The following is an 18,823-nucleotide window of genomic DNA, read 5'->3' as shown; positions in this document are numbered from 1 at the left end:
AAAACAGTTGCTATAGTATTAATTTTCAAGGTGGAGTCATTCTCTGTGCTAGCTCTCTTCACTTTTGTTAAATGATTATGCAATTAAAATGCATATATTTTTAATGTGTTCAGTTGCAGTATCATAGGCAACACTGTAGGTGCCCAGCTGTATGCCCCTAGCACCTACCTTTTCTGAGCCCACTAGACTGACTTGCAGCTTCTAGCATCAGAGCTCTTTGCCCGAGGGCTTTCTGTGGTTCCTGAGACCTATATGCCCCTACATGGACATAATGGGGAATTAATGTCCCCCAGAAGCAGCCCTCAGCCAATGACTGGCAGAAGTTGATGCATAAATGCCCCAGCTCCCTTGCCCCTCGGCTAGGATATCTATAGAGTGTTTGAGTCTGTCTCCCAGAGTTCCCCAGCGGGGTTAAGGCGGGGCTGCCCACTGCAGAAGCTTGCTTGCTAATGCACCCTGCGTTGGCTCTCTTTCCTTACCTGCTTCACTTCTCCACACTACCATCAACATTTCCTGGGGTAACTGCAGACTAAAATCTAATCCTAGTCATAGAGTTTCTAAGTGCAATCCAAACCAAAACAAGTATTCATGGGCCAACATTTACAATTGAACGATTTCTCATTTTGGTGATGTCCAATAGAAACACAGTGTGAACCACATTCATAATTTAAAATTTTCGAATGTATTTTAAAAAGTGAAAGATGCTGTACACCTGAAACTAACACAGTATTATAAATCAACTATACTTTAATTTTAAAAAAATGAAAAGAAAGAGATGAAATGAGTCTTAATATAGTTTATCTAACTCAGTATATCCAAAATATTGTATTAATATACAGTCAGTGTAGAATATGTTAATGAGATATATATGTTTTTTGGCACTAAATCTCTGTCCACTTGGGGCTAGTTGCTACCATATTAAACAGTGAACAGTGGTGATCAGTTTCCAGCCATTGTAACCTACATGTCAAAATTTAGAGACTTAGTAGCTCTTGAATGTATTGAACTGCTGTATGGTGGGTCACAGTTTCTAAGCAAAGTCTTACTTGCCTTCTCCTTTTCTTTTCTTTTTTTAAAAAATATTTAAATATTTATTTATTTATTTTGGCTGTGCCGGGTCTTAGTTGCGGCATGCGGACTTCTTAGTTGCGGCATGCATGCGGGATCTAGTTACCCGACCAGGGATCGAACCCGGGCCCCCTGCATTGGGAGTGTGGAGTCTTACCCACTGGACCACCAGGGAAGTCCCTGTCCTTTTCCTTTATAGGCTGAGTAAAATCTCTGTAAATATCTAGAGCGATGGGCATCTTGTTTAGTCTGTGTCCACGTATTTATGTTCTTTCAAGAATGAGCTTCTGGCGAAAATAACTCTAGACTTATCGCGTTGTACATGTTTGCATGCAAGATACAGACAAGATGCTTAGCATCTCTGTGTTTGTGTGTTTTCAGGCAGAGGGTACCAGACTTCAGCGAGAACTCCGAGGATATTTAGCAGCTATCAAAGGTAATGTGTATGAGTTGTTTACTGCATGTTACCAAGCACAGGTTGTTCTTGGAATTCAAGAGTGACAAGATTGAGTGTTAATTATACAGCCATTTGGCTTTCTGGCAGGATGGGTACTCGAGCACAGGTGTTCCATTCCACCCACTCCCCAATTCCCATCGAAATGATAATCAGAATATACCAGGAACAAATGGGTCTGCCCTTATGCTGGAAACTAGGAATAAGTGCCTCCCACGTCCTACAGCTTTCTAGGAAGAGTTGTTAGATAGAGTGAGCTTGAGACCTTGCAGCTCATTTCATCCCAGGGGAGAGTATGTCCCAAGAGCTGGATGCTCACAGACTTACACACAAGCCTTCTAGCTGGAGGGGGCGAGGGATGGTAGCAGGGTTAGCAGAAAGCATGGCCCTGGACTGCCTGTGACTTGTGGGGACCAGCTGCACCTGCAGCCCTGCCACTGTAGGGGGACAGAGAGGCTCTGGCGTTGGTTTCTAGTCTCAGGATATTCAAGGCAAAGAAATGAGGCTGGTGACGGAGGGCAGGGAGAGTGATCGGGGCGTGTGCTCCATCTCTGCCTGCTGTCCGCTGTCCAGCCCCCTGCGCTGAGTCAGACCCAAGTGCACCCACGGATGTGATGGGTGATAAGGCAGATTTTGAGATGAGTGGGGAGAGAATGGATCATCTGTCAATGAGTCTTGGGTAAACCTGCCAAACACTCAGAAAAAAGTGAGACTCCCAACCTCACTCTTTACTCCCTCCTCCTCAATTCCAAATATAGTGAAGATTTAAATATGTATACAAAGAGATGCTCTCAAGTACCAGAATAAAATACAGTAGACTTAGTCTCCAGCCTTGGGTGACAAGGTGTTTACAAGGCTAACCCAAAAGGCAGAACCCGTAAAGGGAAAGTTTGAGAGATTTGACCTCATACATATATAAAATGTTAAAAAAATTATTTTGACAACATATTTTAATGAAAGTGAACCAGGATATAAAGAGCTCAGTAAGTAAACTAAATGAAGATCAGTTGATCAAAAGAAAAACCGAGTAGAACATACGAAGAGGAAATTAACCAAAGAAGATCTGTAGATGGGTAATAAATGTGAAAAATGCTTATCCTGAGTAATCAAAGAATATTAAATAAAATCAAAAGGAAGAAGCTGTTATTTTTCTTCCAAATGTTCAAAGACATTAAAAAAAAAAACAACCCATAATACCTAGCATTGGCAGAGCTGTGTGGGAAATGGACCCCTTCTGTACATTGCTAGTAAGACAGCTTTCCTAGAGAGCGATTTGGCAAAGGTCTTTAAATGTGTATTTTTTTTTTGGCATGCCTTTTTTTTTTTTTTTAATTTATTTATTATTTATTTTTGGCTGCGTTGGGTCTTCATTGCTGTGCGCAGGCTTTCTCTAGTTGCGACAAGCAGGGGCTGCTCTTCGTTGCAGTGCCCGAGCTTCTCATGGCGGTGGCTTCTCTTGTTGCAGAGCACGGGCTCTAAGTGTGCGGGCTTCAGTAGTTGTGGCACACGGGCTCAGTAGTTGTGTCTCGTGGGCTCTAGAGCGCAGGCTCAGTAGTTGTGGCACATGGGCTTAGTTGCTCCGCGGCATGTAGGATTTTCCCGGACCAGTTCTCGAACCCATGTCCCCTGCATTGAAAGGTGGACTCTTAACCACTGTGCCACCAGGGAAGTCCCTGGCATGCCTTTTGATACAGCAGTTTCATTTCCAAGAATTTATTCTTAACAGTTTCAATGTGTATGTATGAAATTGATTACAGAGGTATGGTTACATAATGAAAATCTTAATTAAAAATTAGTCATGATAATAAAAATTAGTGAAAGTAATTTTTAAACTAAAATGTATTTAAGCTTTGATATACCAGCCATATAATTTCAGTTCTCGCGACAACTCTATGAGGCAGGTACTTTTATCATCTTCATTTTATAGGTAAGAAAAGCCAGGCACAGAGGGGTTAAATAGCTTGTCTAGGATCATGGGCTTATTAAACAACAGGGCTACGATACATAGACTGGTCTGTGTGTCTCCTGAGGCCTTGCTATTTCCTTGTATTGCTGTTGAGCTATATGGCCATCACTATTGCATTAGTTTCATAAATTAGAGTTCATCTGTACAATGGAGTAATGACAACTTACCTCTATTGCTTTTTAATGAGCACTTACTATGTGCTAGGCTGTGTACTAAGCATTTTAGGCATGTTATCTCTTTGTTACCATCCAATGCAGACTAAATGACATTAGCCTTATTTTGCCTTTGCCAAGAGGTAAGCCTCAGAGAATTTAACTTCCACAATACAGCGAGCACATAATTCATTGCTCTAAAAAAATTAACCTCAAGTATTTATAACAGTTTGGTCAGAAAATAGAAGGCACTCTAGGTATTTCTTTCATTATTGATTCAAGATTTGAACACAAGAAGTCACATATTATTTTAAACACAGTATTTTCTCTTTGTTAGCTGATTAAAAGGAAGTGGATACATCTGTTGAATGAATGAGTGAATTAGATCTCTTTTCCAAGTCTATATATTTCGGTTTATTTTATTACCCTAGTATGGATAATGCTGTTTAAAAAGACTGACTTAATTCTTTTCCTTAACGTGGTCTAGAAGGATAATCCACTGAGTGAAGAGTTGGCACCAGAGAGACATTGGGTGGAGCATCAAAGCAACTCTTCCATCAGACTGTGCCCTGCATCCCACTTCTAATGGCCACATCTCCATAGGAGGGAGGGAGGACCCTCTACCAGCTTTCCTCCACACATTTTGCTGACTGAGTGATGTTAACAAATGATATTCCATAAGAGAAATCTCTGTTTAGATTACTTTGGCTGAGGCTGGTTGGAATAATTTTTAAGCAGGTTACTACAGAGTTTATCAGAGCCCTTAATATGCTAATACAACTAAGCTCCCATGGCCTATGGAGTAGGCAGCATTTTCCACTGATTTAACTGTAGAATGCCTTTTTCTTCTCAAAGTCTGACAAAGAATTAGCATTCCTTGGGGCAAATTTTGAGTTTTGGGAACACATTTAAAGACAAGGGTTTTGCATTAAGTCGATCATAATTTGCATTTTCAAAGCGCTTTCATGACCCATTTTTGTGGTTTTCACAAGAAGAGCTCTAGCTAACTAATGGTACAGCTTAATACAGGCAGCATTACAGAGGAATGAGATCTCACCCAGCAGAGTGATGGGCCCTGGGTCTGGTCCCAGAGGCAACTGTGGGAAAATCACCAAGCCTGTCAACTCCCTCATCTGTAAAGTGCTCCAGATGTTCCTCATCTGTAAAGCGCTCCGAAGTCCCCCCAAATCTCTACCCCTGGGATTCCATGAAATTGGATTCAATGAGCTCTATCCTTCATCTTATTACCACTGAATCTCTGGGTGGTATTCACTCCAGTAGGTCTTTGTTATTTCTGCTGATGGCTTGGGCTTTGCAGGAGATCTTATGCTCGCATTCATTTTAGCAGCAACATTTCCTTGAGCCTCAGTTACAGGCCTGGTATTGTTCTAGGAGATGGAGATGCAGAGATGAACAAGACATAGTGTCTGCTCTCATGCAGCTAGCCGGAGAGAAAGCTGAATAAACAAGAAGGCCAGATATGCATAGTAATAAGTAGTTTAAGAGAAGTGTGCATTCTGGGCTATCACAACAGAGGAGAGACCCCCTCCACCTTAGCTGAGGGATGAGAGACCAGGTCAGGAATGGTCCTTTCAAGGAACTTACACTTGAATGGACCCAAGAAGGGGGCATACGTGGTCATCAGGTGATAAGATATGCCAGAGAAAGGGGTTGATGTTGGAAGGACTTTCCAGGTAGAAAAAGCTTTGGGTTTTATTCTGTCAATGCAGAAGGGAGTCCTTACATTATTGTAGGTGAGGGAATGAGTCACATGATCAGATTAGCATTTTAGAAATAATTGTGATTGTGTGGAATCCAGGCTAGAGGGAATGAAACTGCTAGGAGACTTCTTAGACGTCTAGGCTAATAGTTTAATAATAATTACAGCTAACACTTATTGAGCATGTATGTACCAGGCACTGACATAAGATTTTTATGGCCTCATTTCATGTTATTCTTACTACAACACATGGCATGTACTGTAATTTATTGATAATGTACAGTTTAGAAAACTGAGGTCTAGGATGGTCCAAAATTTTGATGAGAGGGAAGTGGTTCCCACCCAGAATAATCATTCTTCTCTATATGATGTTTGAGACTTGTCTTACAGTTTTGGAAACCACTAATCTTTTAAGAAAATATTGGATATTAGATATTATTAAATGTCACTTAGCATCTCTTCTGCTTTAACGGTGCCCAATTACTTTGAAGGAAACTTGGGTTTTAGCTTTTTTTTTTTTTCTCGTATGCTTTGCCAGCAGAGTAAATTCTAAATCCCTAAACCCTCTGCCAATCTTTATGCCTTTTAAGAGCAAGGCTTGTGTCTTGTTCACCTGTGTATCCATCAGAGTACTTCCTATGGAGTGTTCTAGAAACAATTTTTTTGTCAAAATAGATTCTTTCCAAATTATCCACACCACTACTTATCCACACAGCAATTAGTAGTTATTTTTGTCTGCTAATAGAAATATTTACTGCAAACATTGAGCTTTTCGCCTCAGTGAGTAAGGTCTTACATAATTTTATTTTAAACTTACATTCACAGTTTCATTTTTAATTAATTAATTCATTTATTTTGGCTGTGTTGGGTCTTCATTGCTGTGCGCGGACTTTCTCTAGTTGCGGCGAGCAGGGGCTACTCTTCGTTGTGGTGCACGGGCTTCTCATTGCGATGGCTTCTCTTGTTGCGGAGCACGGGCTCTAGGCACTCGGGCTTCAGTAGTTGTGACGTGTGGGCTCAGTAGTTGTGATGTGTGGGCTCAGTAGTTGTGGCACGTGGGCTCTAGAGCGCAGGCTCAGTAGTTGTGGCGCATGGGCTTAGTTGCTCTGCGGCATGTGGGATCTTCCCGGACCAGGGATCAAACCCGTGTCCCCTGCATTGGCAGGCGGATTCTTAACCACTGCGCCACCAGGGAAATCCAGCACAGTTTCATTTTGTACCACAAAGGTTTCGTCCTACAATGCCATATTCTTCTTTCTTTCTCTTAAGACATTAAGAACCTACCTAAACAGCTGTATATAATTTCCATCTGACTCAAGACAAAGATTTAAAAGAAAACTTCAGAAGCCTTTTGGCATCTGGATTATAGAATTCTAACTGGTGACTCACTTTTGGTATGAATTTGAAGGGTACATTTCTTAGTATTGATTTGCTTAGGGAGGGGTAGACATGGACACTTGAAATAAATGTTCCTGCCATGTCATTGGTGACCACATGTACCATCACAAGACAGATTCTTCCTTGTTTGGATTCGAAATGCTAGGGCACGGATGCAGGTTTTTGCATTACTTTTTGCCTGTCTCTACACTTACAAGACGCTATTTCATCAGAGTCCCCAGAGAATTGAGTCATCCCTGCTCTTTCCTACCTTAGCCTGCCGGGCTTCATCACGTGGTTGCCAAGTCATTTCAGCAGGTGTGGGTTGTACCCCTCATTGTAAGGGGTGTCCTTAACATGTTCAATGATGTGCTTTTCATGGAGAGAGGGTCACAGGATTTCACACTTCACATACCTTTCATGTGCAAAGACCAATATATATCTGCATCTTATAGGGGGAATAAAAAGGGGGATGGTCTATGCCTAAAGAGTGGAAAAGTATTATGAAATAGCAAATTAGATGTTGACTCTTTTTTTGTGGGGTGGGACTAGTATTTTATTTTATTTTTTAAAAATTGGTATTGATATATAGTTGATTTACAATGTGTTAGTTTCAGGGGTACAGCAAAGTGATATATATATAAATATATATACTTTATATATATAATATATATAAATATATACAGATATACTTTTTTAGATTCTTTTCCATTATAGGTTATTATAAGATATTGGGTATAGTTCTCTGTGCTATACAGTAGGTCCTATTTTATATGCGGTAGTGTGTGTATTTTAATCCCAAACTCCTAATTTATCCCTCCCCGACCGTTTTCCCCTTTGGTAACCATAAGTTTGTTTTCTATGTCTATAAGTCTATTTCTGTTTGGTAAATAAATTCATTGGTATCATTTTATAAGCGATATCATATGAAATTCTCTGTCTGACTTACTTCACTTAGTGTGATAATCTCTAAGTCCATCCATGTTGCTGCAGATGGTGTTATTTCATTCTTTTTTGTGGCTGAGTAGTATTCCATTGTGTGACTCTTCGAGGATATACTTTGATCATTTCAGACATCTTCTTTTTTTTTTTATTTTATTTTGTAGAGCAGAGAAAGGTTTATTGCAAGGGCCAAGCAAGGAGAACAGGCAGCTTGTGCTCAAAAACCTCAAACTCCTCAGCCATCTTCTTTTATTTTGTCCTTTTCTCTCATTGTTGAACCCAGAACGGACTGTCTTAAATTCAGCAAGCATGTGGGTGAGTCTAGAGTGTTGCAGCTTTCAGTTTAACAAAAAACTTTCCCTCTTTGATTCACTGGCATTAAGTTTATGTGTCTTTTATTTTTAATGGCAGCACTATGGTTTTTCTCTCCTCTCCTTCTATCCAGCCCCTTTTCATATCCCCTAGTGACAAAGACCAGGACACCAACTCGGTCAGGTCTCACCGTCCAGCTGTGAGGGAGAGTCTGGTGCCAAAGAGGCGCTTCTCCAAGTCACCAGCCAAAGACTCCACCTTGTTCTGTCCCCAGCCCTGAGCTGTCTCCATGGCAATACACACTTTACCCTCCATGTTTTGAAGGAGGGGCAGAAGGAGTCTGGAGAAGACTTTGTGATACTTTGTATCACCATGTTGCACTGGGAAACTTTATATCTTTCCTATTATTAATAACCGTATTTTTGCAACATACCATATTGTACCTTAATGAAAATTCTGAAAATACCCATAGACTTAAGAACGCTAAGGTTTCTGAGAGTTCTGACTTAAAACTGTATGTATAGCATTTAGTAATATTGGAAAAAGAACAACTTCTTGTTTCTTTCGAAAATTTTTAGGCCACTTAAAGCCCTTTCAGTGATGCCTGAAAATCCTATAGATTTTGCTTCTATCTGCTTCTCCCCCACCCTAGAATGCTTTATTTCTAATATTTAAAGTCATTTGGCATTAATTGCTTTAGAACTCTTTAGTTTTATAGGTAAGTATTCTAGATGTCCCATACATTTACAGTTTCATGCCATTTAGCAAGTGACAGCACACATAATAGGACATATTATTATTGGTGTTTTTAGACTAGAACACCTTGTTGATTTTTTTCAAGACCCAGCATGTATCTTTATCCTAAAAATACTAGAAAATGCACACTGTAGTCAGAATCAGGACTACAGGGGCAAATAGCAATTGTGCCTGCCCAGGTTTTCCTTAAACAATTAGCAAGTATTCAAGATTTTTCCTCTCACTTTGAAAAGTAGGGAAAGGAGGAAGAGACTCCTCACCCACCTCTCTCTAACAGGAGTTGTTTTTCTCCAATGCTAGGCATGCAAGAGGCTTCCATGAAGCTCACCGAGTCGCTGCATGAAGTCTATGAGCCCGACTGGTATGGGCGCGAAGACGTGAAAATGGTTGGCGAGGTAAGAGCTGGTCACAGCACATGAGAGGCCCCGGGGTGGCTTCTGTGAGGTTCCCACCGTGTCCTGCTCACTCAGCCCATCCCCTGACCCCCTCTCACCACTTCATGGCCCTAATCATGAGGGGACACCGTGTACCCAGAAGGCACTGTGCAGTTCCACCATCCAGATCAACCCAAACTTGCAGTGAGGAGTGAACATGATAATAAAGCCACTTGGGTAGAAAGCTGCAGCTTAAAGATTGGTTTTCTTCAACATAAGAATAGCACTCTTCTGTCCCTTACTACACTTCTTAGCCCATTCCAGTAGGAGAACCGGCTCATGGCCTGATTTTATGTACTGCGCCTTCTTCCCCATCCCTCCTTGAAAGCAGGCACAGGATCTGGGAAGAGCATCCCTTTCACTTTACCACCAGATGGTCCATTCGCTGGTCTGCAGGGCCGAGGACAGGGCCTGCTAATAGGAATTTAACTAGTGAAAGGCTTCGTCCTTAGACATGTCTTAACACCTGAAATGCACCGTCTAGCTCAGGGCTGTCTGGCTCTGGGAAGTGAGAAAGTGGTTATTGTTGCTTTGAAGAAGGCAGAATGGGATGTGACATCAGATGAGTTCTTTAATCTTCTTGGGCTTTAGTTTCCTCATCGGCGAAGTGAGAATAATAATTGTATCTCCTAATCACACACTTAAAGTCTGTGTATTCACATCCTCGACCTAGTGCACAGTGTGTGTGATTATTACTGACCTTAGGAAGCCTGCTGTCAGGGGTTTTCTCATGTTCAAGTTCTTTGTTAAAACAAAGAACGGTCGGTCATCATGCCCGCTTCATGGGAGCTCGTTGCTTCTCATGAGGCACAGAAGACCTAAGAGATATGGCCGCCACAACTCAGGGAAGGGTCTGGTACATGACGTGCTGATCATCTATGCAGCCTTTGCAAAGATGGGTTAACATCTCCACGAAAATTCTGACATCCCCACATTGATCACAAGTCATAATCTTGTTACGACTATGATAGAAACTGAGATCTATTTATGAAGAAGGCTCTTTGTGAGCTCCGTTACCTCTTTTGAAAACTTTCAGTGTGTGAATTAGGCAAAACTAGCCTCCACACACCATTTTCCAATGCAGTTTTGAGGGATTGCATCTTCTCACATTTCTTAAATATAAAGACACTGTGTTTCAACAGCGTGTTGTTAAAGGCTTAACTCATTTTGTAAATTTCTGATTAGAGGTGTATAATTAAAAATTCATTGTGAAAAGAAGAATTTTTAAGGGAATGGTAGAAACTTGTGCGAATGGCTTTTCAGAACACCACGTTACAATTCTGTGTATGGCAAATGCCACTGTTGACCTTGATTCCTAAGGAAACAGCTGCTGTCCTACCTTGATCCTCGTGGCTGCTAGGATTTTTGGAATCTTTTGATGGTGAAGCACCTGACACTGCATGTTCAGGGGGTCTGCTCAGATCATAAGATAAGCCTCTTTGTATGGTGGATTTAAATTTTTTTGTTTGCATAAAATTCTTTTTAATTAATTAATTAATTATTTATTTATTTGGTTGCACCGGGTCTTAGATACAGCAGGCGGGCTCCTTAGTTGCGGCACATGGTCTCCTTAGTTGTGGCATGCGAACTCTTAGTCATGGCTTGCATGTGGGATCTAGTTCCCTGACCTGGGATCGAACCCGGGCCCCCTGCATTGAAAGCGTGGAGTCTTACCCACTGCACCACCAGGGAAGTCCCTGTTTGCATAAAATTCTTAATAAGGATCTATGATGATTAGAATTAGGTTTTACCATGTGAAAAAGAGAAGCAAATCAACCGTTAAAAAGTGGTTTTCAAGAAGGGAGAAGCTTCTCTCCCATAACCAACCTTGGAGGTTGGCAGCCCAGGTGTGGTATGGGGGACCCAAGAGCGTCAGGGACCTGTCTTTGCATCCCTGCTGCCACCTCCACGTTCAAGATGACTCTCTGAGCTCTGGTATCAGCTCTCATTTCTGTCTTCCAGTCAGCAAGAAGGAGGAAGCGTGGAGGACAAGCCTCCTTTTAGGGCCACTTCCTGAAAGTCCATCCCATTGGCAGAATTTAGTCTCATGGCTACACTTGGCTGCAGTGGAGGCTGGGAAGTATGGTCTATATCCTAGGCAGCCGTGTGCCCGGCTAAAACTGGACATTCTATTGCTAAGAAAAAAGAAAGGGTAGACGTTGTCAGGAGATGCCAAATGTAGTAATGGGAGGAATATGGAATGATATTCTTGCGCACTTACTACGTGCCTGGGATTCTGTGAAGCAAGTTTATGTGGTCAACTCACATACTTGGAGAAATTGAAACTCAGGAACGTTCAGTTTTCCACAGTCACACAGCTGGGATATGAACCCTGTTCTGGTGAGGCAGCCTGGTGTCATCGACAGATCATGGGCTTCAAATTCAAGGGTTGAAACCAGAGTCTGTCATATACCAGCTGCATGACCTTAGCCAAATTATGTAACATCTCTGGACTTCAGCATCATCTTCTGTATAATGGCAACAGTAAGACTTTCTTCATAAGGCTATTGCGAGAATTAAATCACACACACACACATACACACAGAGACACATACAGCTTTTAACCCAATGCCTTGACAGTAATAGAAGTAACAATAATAATAATATCTAATACTCATTGTGCTTATCATAATTGATATTCCATAAATGGTAGGGCCCTTCCCAGTATGACTAAATTTTCTGCTCTCCATGTGGAGGCTTCAGCAATGGTTTGTTGTTTGTCTGGAGTGGTTTCTAATTTCATGGATTGCTTCAGAAGCAAACTGTCTTGGTGGAATTCTTCACAGACTCCTAGCCCCAAAGTCCATTTATAGGAGTTTGGGGACCTTTTGAAGTTTCTACATTCTTTAGTAATTCAGAATCAGAAACACATTTTTAAATGAGCTGAGCCGTTAGGTAGCCTATATTATAAATTAGAACTGGTAGCCAAATTACTGTATTTTTAAATAATCCACACTTTTCTAGCATTTACTAGCCAGGGAAGTAGAACTTATTTAATTTTATAGTTTCAGGTTTTTTAGAAGTTGGTGAAAGTTATCCAATTAAAATAATTCTGCAGTTGTCTCTTTATTTCTCTTTTTCTTTCAGAAATGTGATGTGCTGTGGGAAGACTTCCATCAAAAACTAGTGGATGGGTCCTTGCTGACACTGGACACCTATCTGGGCCAATTTCCTGACATAAAGGTATTTTATTCTGTGTCTATAAAGGGAAGAATTGAATGGTCCCATGTTCTTATTAAAACATGGGCAAGAGATAAGCGGAATTAAAAGTCCTCAAGCTGACATCAAAGACAGTTGGTAACTTTTCATTTATTTAAGCATGAGATTTTTATCCTGTTCCTAACAGTTTAAAATGAAATATAGTTCCAGAAATCACATTTCCCCCTTTAATGAACTGCTTCAGCTTTTATTTCTCTACGGAAGTCTTTTTAATCCTATAAAATCATAAATCAGAGATACCAAAAAATTCCAGTCTTCTTTATGTTCAAACCTTTTGGTTATATGGCATTTGGCAAGAATTGCCATTAGAATAAACAAAGGTCGTGAGGAAGGGAGAAACTTCATTGCATATGTGAGAGCAAAATCTGATCTTTTCCTTACTGCTTATTTTGCATATGTTCATAGTACACCTGCATATTTTTTCTCTCCTTGAAATTTTCAGGTTCACATTGAATTCTTAAGATGTAAGCATTTCAAATACATTTGCATCTGGATCTAAAAATATCTTGTCTAAAACATTTGTCTTATTTGACACTTGGATTCATTGAAAGGAAAATATACAAGTGAAGGATTGAATATCACAGATTTGAAATTGACTCTTAAGGTATAGATGGTCTTTAAACCATCAGGGCTGTACATAGCAAATGGTAGCGTTAATAGATCTGCTCCCTAGTTGTTCTCCCAGCTCAAAGAGGACTGCTAGGTAAGACAGCCATGTGCTGCCCTTCCTGTAGAGCAAGGAGGCCATGAACCAGTGTCCATGGGCATTTTCAGTATCTTACTAGGTGATCTCTGATGTGAAGTTCCATTTTTACCTGGCCTTCTTTATAGCCATTGCCAAACACCAGAAACTATCCGCAATAATGTGCACCGCCCTTGGCCATGAAACATAGTGAAGATTCTTGGCCAAAACTATACTCCTATCAATGACGTTAGTTTCCTCAGTCCCACACAGAATGCCTAACGCTAGATGGCCAACACCTGAAGTGTGTTTTGGGACACCAGAGGCACCAGACAAAAACCTAAGTGGATCAGACTGGACACATTAGCCTTGTTGGCAAAATGTCCCTGAGAAAAAATCCAAACGACGAATTCTAGGTGATGTTATCATAATAGGCTGCAGAATGCTTTACCGAATCATTGTATAGCTACATCTTAATTTGGAAACGTATTAAGTCAGTTTTAAAAATTTTCTGAGAAATTAAACAATTTTTTTAAAAATTAAAATTCTGTACACAGGGAATGTGTTTTGAGATATCTTCAGATAATTTGATAGGCATTGACATTTTGTCTTGGAATTTGCAGCATTTGTGGAGCAAACAGTCTCAGAATTATTATCACGCTTTAGAATACTGTTTATTGCGTGGTAATTCAGTCTCCATAAAAATCAATTCCTAATAAATTAGGTGAAAGAAAAGTTTGTCTTCCTACTTGAAAATTTCAAAGAACCTCCCAACTTGTCTAAATTATTCATATAATATTTGATAGTACAACTTAGATAAGCAAATAAAGGCTGTGATTGACTACAGGAGAATACATTTGAAAAGTTGAGCTTTAGGAACAAAAACTTAGTATCATCAAAAATGTGTGAAGGATCTGTTTGTTATTTGTTATTTGTTATGATACTGCCCAGCAGTAGCTATTTGGAAATTGACCGTTCTCTCTAGGAGTGTAACATTTCAGAAGACATACAGAAGTACCTTTGTTGAAACAGAGAGAGATTAAAATAAACTCATGATGGATTATGTTGGTTAGTCTTTTCAGTTTGTTGAAACACTCAGTGGAACTTTTATTCTATTTTTTAAAATTAATTAATTAATTTAATTTTGGCTGCGTTGGGTCTGCGTTGCTGAGTGTGGGCTTCTCATTGCAGTGGCTTCTCTTTGTTGCGGAGCACAGGCTCTAGGCGCACAGGCTTCAGTAGTTGCGGCACGTGGGCTTAGTAGTTGTGGTACACGGGCTTAGTTGCTCCACGGCATATGGGATCTTCCCAGGCCAGGGCTCGAACCCGTGTCCCCTGCATTGGCAGGCGGATTCTTAACCATTACGCCACCAGGGAAGTCCTTTTATTCTGTTTAAGCAGTTCTTTTCCTGTGGTCCATGGTGTCCATGGTTGAGGTCACACAGAAAGATGATCCTCCAGTTACTGAAACATCTTACATGAGAGATTTGGAATCATGTTGTCTAGCTGGATTCCCTGAAGATAAATGGTTTTACCTGCATCATGGAAAGAGCCTACATAATCTCTCTCTCTATTTCTCTGAAGTCACATTTAGAATATTAGAGCATCCACATAGGGTTTCAACCAAGATAGACAATTGTGAAACCATTTCATATGGTGAACAGTGAAGGAAATAGCAGTGTTTAACTTGGAAAGGAAACAATTTGGGGTTGGAGAGCAGTTGGGATAGCTGTTTCTAATAGTTGAAAGACTTCTTCTGTGAACATACACAGATGTTGTGCCTTTTACTCAATGGACGGAAGTTAGATGTGGATACAGACTCTGTCACTTCATAAAGTGAGTGCTGAGAGATTATGTAATGAATGGGTTATTGATGAAAAGGAGGATTATGATTAAAAATACAGTGGAGCATTTTCAAAGCCTGGTACACAGTTGACTTCCTTGGCTCATTAACATCAACAGGGTGTGCATGGTTAGGCAAATTTCCAAATATTTACTGCAGCCCATCAGCAAGGGCTGTGCAGTACCATTCATGAGGGGATGGTGTTTGACTTGTCCAACTGTGATTGGCAGGGCACCTGGTGTTAACAGTTTTTGTTGTGCAGCCCTGACATCTAAAATCAATGTTAAAATAAGAGCCAGCTTGTCCCCAACCTACACAGGCTTACAGCTGTTAGCAATTATTGTAAAATGAAGTTTAGATTTTATCTTGGCAGCTCTGCATGAGCCATTAAGCATATATTTACAGCAGTGGGCCAAAATGAATTCCAAATTGGGGTTATTGTTGAAATTTTTTAAAAATTTAGTAAATTATTTTCTTTACTGCATACAGTCAATGCATAGTGGGGAATCTGAAGAACTTTTAATTAAACCATTTAATGGAGACTTCCCTTGTGGTCCAGTGGTAAAGAATCCACCTTCCAATGCAGGGAACACAAGTTCAATCCCTGCTCAGGGAACTAAGATCCCACAGCTCCAGAGCCCACATGGTCTGGAGCCCCAGCACCATAACTAGAGAGAGAAAACCCACACGCCACAACTAGAGAGAAGCCCAAGCTCTGCAACTAAGACCCGACACAGCCAAAAATAATAAAAATAAATAAATAAATAAAATAAGTAAATATTTAAAAAGCCATTTAATTAAACTATTTACGACTAAGCTAGTAAATTTATTTAATAAAATTTACTATTGGATGATTAAATAAGAATTGTATCATTTTCCATGTGAAAACTATAGTGTATTAACTCTACCCTTTCTTAGGCGATGTGGTTCTTTTTTCAGGTTTCCCAAATATCAGATAGGTAAGGCAATAAGGTTGATATGTTTTGCCAACACAAAAATATATGCGTCAAAATGAGTGATGGCCTTCAAAATGTCACTTCTACCATGGTAAGCTGTACTCTGTAATTGACTTGTCAGTTACACAAGAAAATGACTCACATTATTTACTTCACTTCTTGTTTTTGAACAAAAAATAAGATGATCCAGTGCACTGTTCCCAGGCTTGGAAGGAACTGAATTTTGGCTCTTTTCGAAAATCAGGTTTATCTTCAAAGCATCAAGATTTGCTTTTTTGGAAGATACTAAAGGACAACTTCCCCACCCCCGACCCAGTCCACAAAGCAGAGCTTTGTAAAAGTGTCCACAGAGTTACACAAGGCCACTACCTCAAGGGGCAGTGCTCCTTGGAAGGTAACAGATGTCTGCTGAAAGTAATGAGCTTTGTCACCTTGTTAGCACCCTTCTCTCTACTCTGCCTGGTCTAATTCATTGTATATTTTGAGTGAACGTGGTACGCCAGCCATCCTTCCACTGACACCACTCGGAAGTGGTCGGTGCAGAGGGTAAAGTGAAAGGGGTTGGAAGCAGCTAAATGAGAGTAACTGCCCCGCCCCACCTGTCATCACCCCTGAAGGGGGTGTATAGAGGAGTAGCACAGAGTGACAGATGGTAGCTGGATGACAGAGTCTGTCAGAGACACCTGGGCACTGCTAGAAAGAGTACTAACCAAGCATCAGGGGCAGGGACTGAGCGAGACAAGTGAGGGCACGAGGGTTCAAAATATAAGGAGGCACCTACGTGGACGGCTGACCCTCCACTAACATTACCCCAAGAGTGAGAGCCTCCTTAAATGCTGCGCCCTAGGCGTCTCACTGGAGTCACCCTACTCTTGGCGCTGGTCCCGGGGCTGATACCTAATTCATCTTTCGCCACAGACTTTCTAAGTAATTCTGGACAAGTTAGAGGTTAATCTCATGCAACTTCAAATTCCCTACCTGTAAAATGGGAAAATCCCTGAAACACCCATACTGGGCATTGCTGTGAGGATTCAGAGGACTATATTTTGTAAACCATAAACATTTATATTATTGTTGTTTTTCTTCTTCCTACTGTATGAAATTTAAAGTTTTTTAAGGATCCTCTTCTGCAGTTCTCAGTATTAGACTAGCTGGGCACAACTAGACCTCTGGGGATTTTTTTAAACAGGACAGATGCCTGGACTTTGCCTCAGACTAACTAAATCAGAATCTCTTAGTCTGGGGCTCAGGAATCAGTATATTTTACACTACTTGCTTATTCGTTGATCCTCTTTAACTTAATTTTTAGTGGTTGCCCTACAGTTTGCGATGTACATCTTTAACTTACCATGTCTAACTTCAAATAACGCTGTAGCACTTTATGTACAGTCTAAGAACCTTATGGCAGTATATTTCCAGCTCCTCCCTCCCTTCCCTTGTGCTATTATTGTCGTATATTTTCCCTATACATAGGTTATAAAGCCCACGATCTATTGTTTCTGCTTTTCTCTAGTTCAGTGACCTTTTCAAGCAATTAAAAGTAAAAAACCAAAATCTTGTCTATTTACCTTAATTTTTACCAGTTCTGGTACTCATTTCTTTGTACAGCTCCTGTTGGTATTAAAATTCTTATATGGCAATGAGTTCCCCCAGCTTTTGTTTGTCTTTTAAAAAAACGTGTATATCACCTTTACTTTTGGAAGGTATTTTCACTGGGAATAGAATTCTAAAAATGTCTTGATTTTTTTATTTTTCAGTGCTTAAGAGATGCTACTCCATTGTATTCTGGCTTGCACAGTTTCTGAAGACTAGTCTTCTGTAATTCTTACGTTTGTACTTATTTTTTTTTCTTTATTCTTGTTTTTAAGCAGTTTGGTTTTGGTGTAGCTGTCTGTGTCTTGTTTGGTATTTATCCCTCTTGGGATTCTATGAATTTCTTGGATGTGTACTTTGGTGTCTTCCTTATTTTATAAAATTCTCAGCCATTATCACTTCAAATATTTCTTCTGCCTCTCCCTCTCATCTCTTTGAGACTCCAGTTACATGATGTTAGACTGTTTGATATTTGATATTGTATTATAAGTCTTGTATGCTTGATTCTTTTTTTTTTTAAACTTTTGCTCACTTTGTGGGGGTTTTTTTAGTGATTTTTTAAAATTAATTAATTTATTTTTATTTTTGGCTTCATTGTGTCTTCATTGCTGAGTGTGGGCTTTCTCTAGTTGCGGCGAGCAGGGGCTACTCTTCATTGCAGTGCGTGGACTTCTCATTGCAGTCACTTCTCTTGTTGTGGAGCAGGGGCTCTAGGCGTGCAGGCTTCAGTAGTTGTGGCACGCAGCATCAGTAGTTGTGGCTCGCGGGCTCTAGAGCGCAGGCTCAGTAGTTGTGATGCACGGGCTTAGTTGCTCCGCGGCATGTGGGATCCTCCCGGACCAGGGCTCGAACCCGTGTCCCCTGCATTGGCAGGCGGATTCTTAACCACTGTGCCACCAGGGAAGTCCCTCTCTGTGTTTTAATGAGAAAATTTTCTCTTCATTTCATTTGTCTTGAACTGTACTGTTTCCTTCCTCAGCTGTTTTAAGTCTAATGAAGAAATTTCTCCTCTCTGATAAATTTTATCATTTCCATTTGATTTCCATTTAGCTAAATTTCCATGTATCTGTTGAAATTCCCTGTTTATGTATTTTGTCTACCTTTTCCAACTAGATACTTTAACATATTAGTCATAGTTATTTTAAAATTACTGACTGGGGACTTCCCTGGCGGTCCAGTGGTTAAGACTCTGTACTTCCACTGCAGGGGGCACAGGTTCAATCCCTGGTCAGAGAACTAAGATCCCGCATGCTGTATGGGTGCAGCCCCCCCAAAAAAATTATTGACTAATACTTCCAACATTTGGGTCATGTCTGAGTCTGTTTCTGTTGCTTGCTCTGTCTTTTCTC

General features: G+C 40.5%; 1 protein-coding gene across 3 annotated transcripts in view; it reads left to right on the top strand.

Moving 5' to 3' along the window:
• AMPH (amphiphysin) overlaps positions 1-18,823 on the top strand; it is a 179,786-nt gene that overhangs the window by 94,280 nt on the left and 66,683 nt on the right. For all 3 annotated transcript variants that reach the window (XM_036864432.1, XM_036864433.1, XM_036864431.1), the window contains exons 3-5: positions 1,450-1,504; positions 9,048-9,142; positions 12,269-12,364. In XM_036864432.1, coding sequence (XP_036720327.1) covers positions 1,450-1,504; positions 9,048-9,142; positions 12,269-12,364 — 246 coding nt within the window. The remainder of the gene's footprint in view (positions 1-1,449; positions 1,505-9,047; positions 9,143-12,268; positions 12,365-18,823) is intronic.

This window comes from Balaenoptera musculus, chromosome 9 (genome assembly GCF_009873245.2).
Source record: "Balaenoptera musculus isolate JJ_BM4_2016_0621 chromosome 9, mBalMus1.pri.v3, whole genome shotgun sequence".
Lineage (NCBI taxonomy): Eukaryota > Metazoa > Chordata > Mammalia > Artiodactyla > Balaenopteridae > Balaenoptera > Balaenoptera musculus.
Note: the sequence above shows the minus strand (reverse complement) of the source record. Positions and strands in the feature narration are given on the sequence as shown.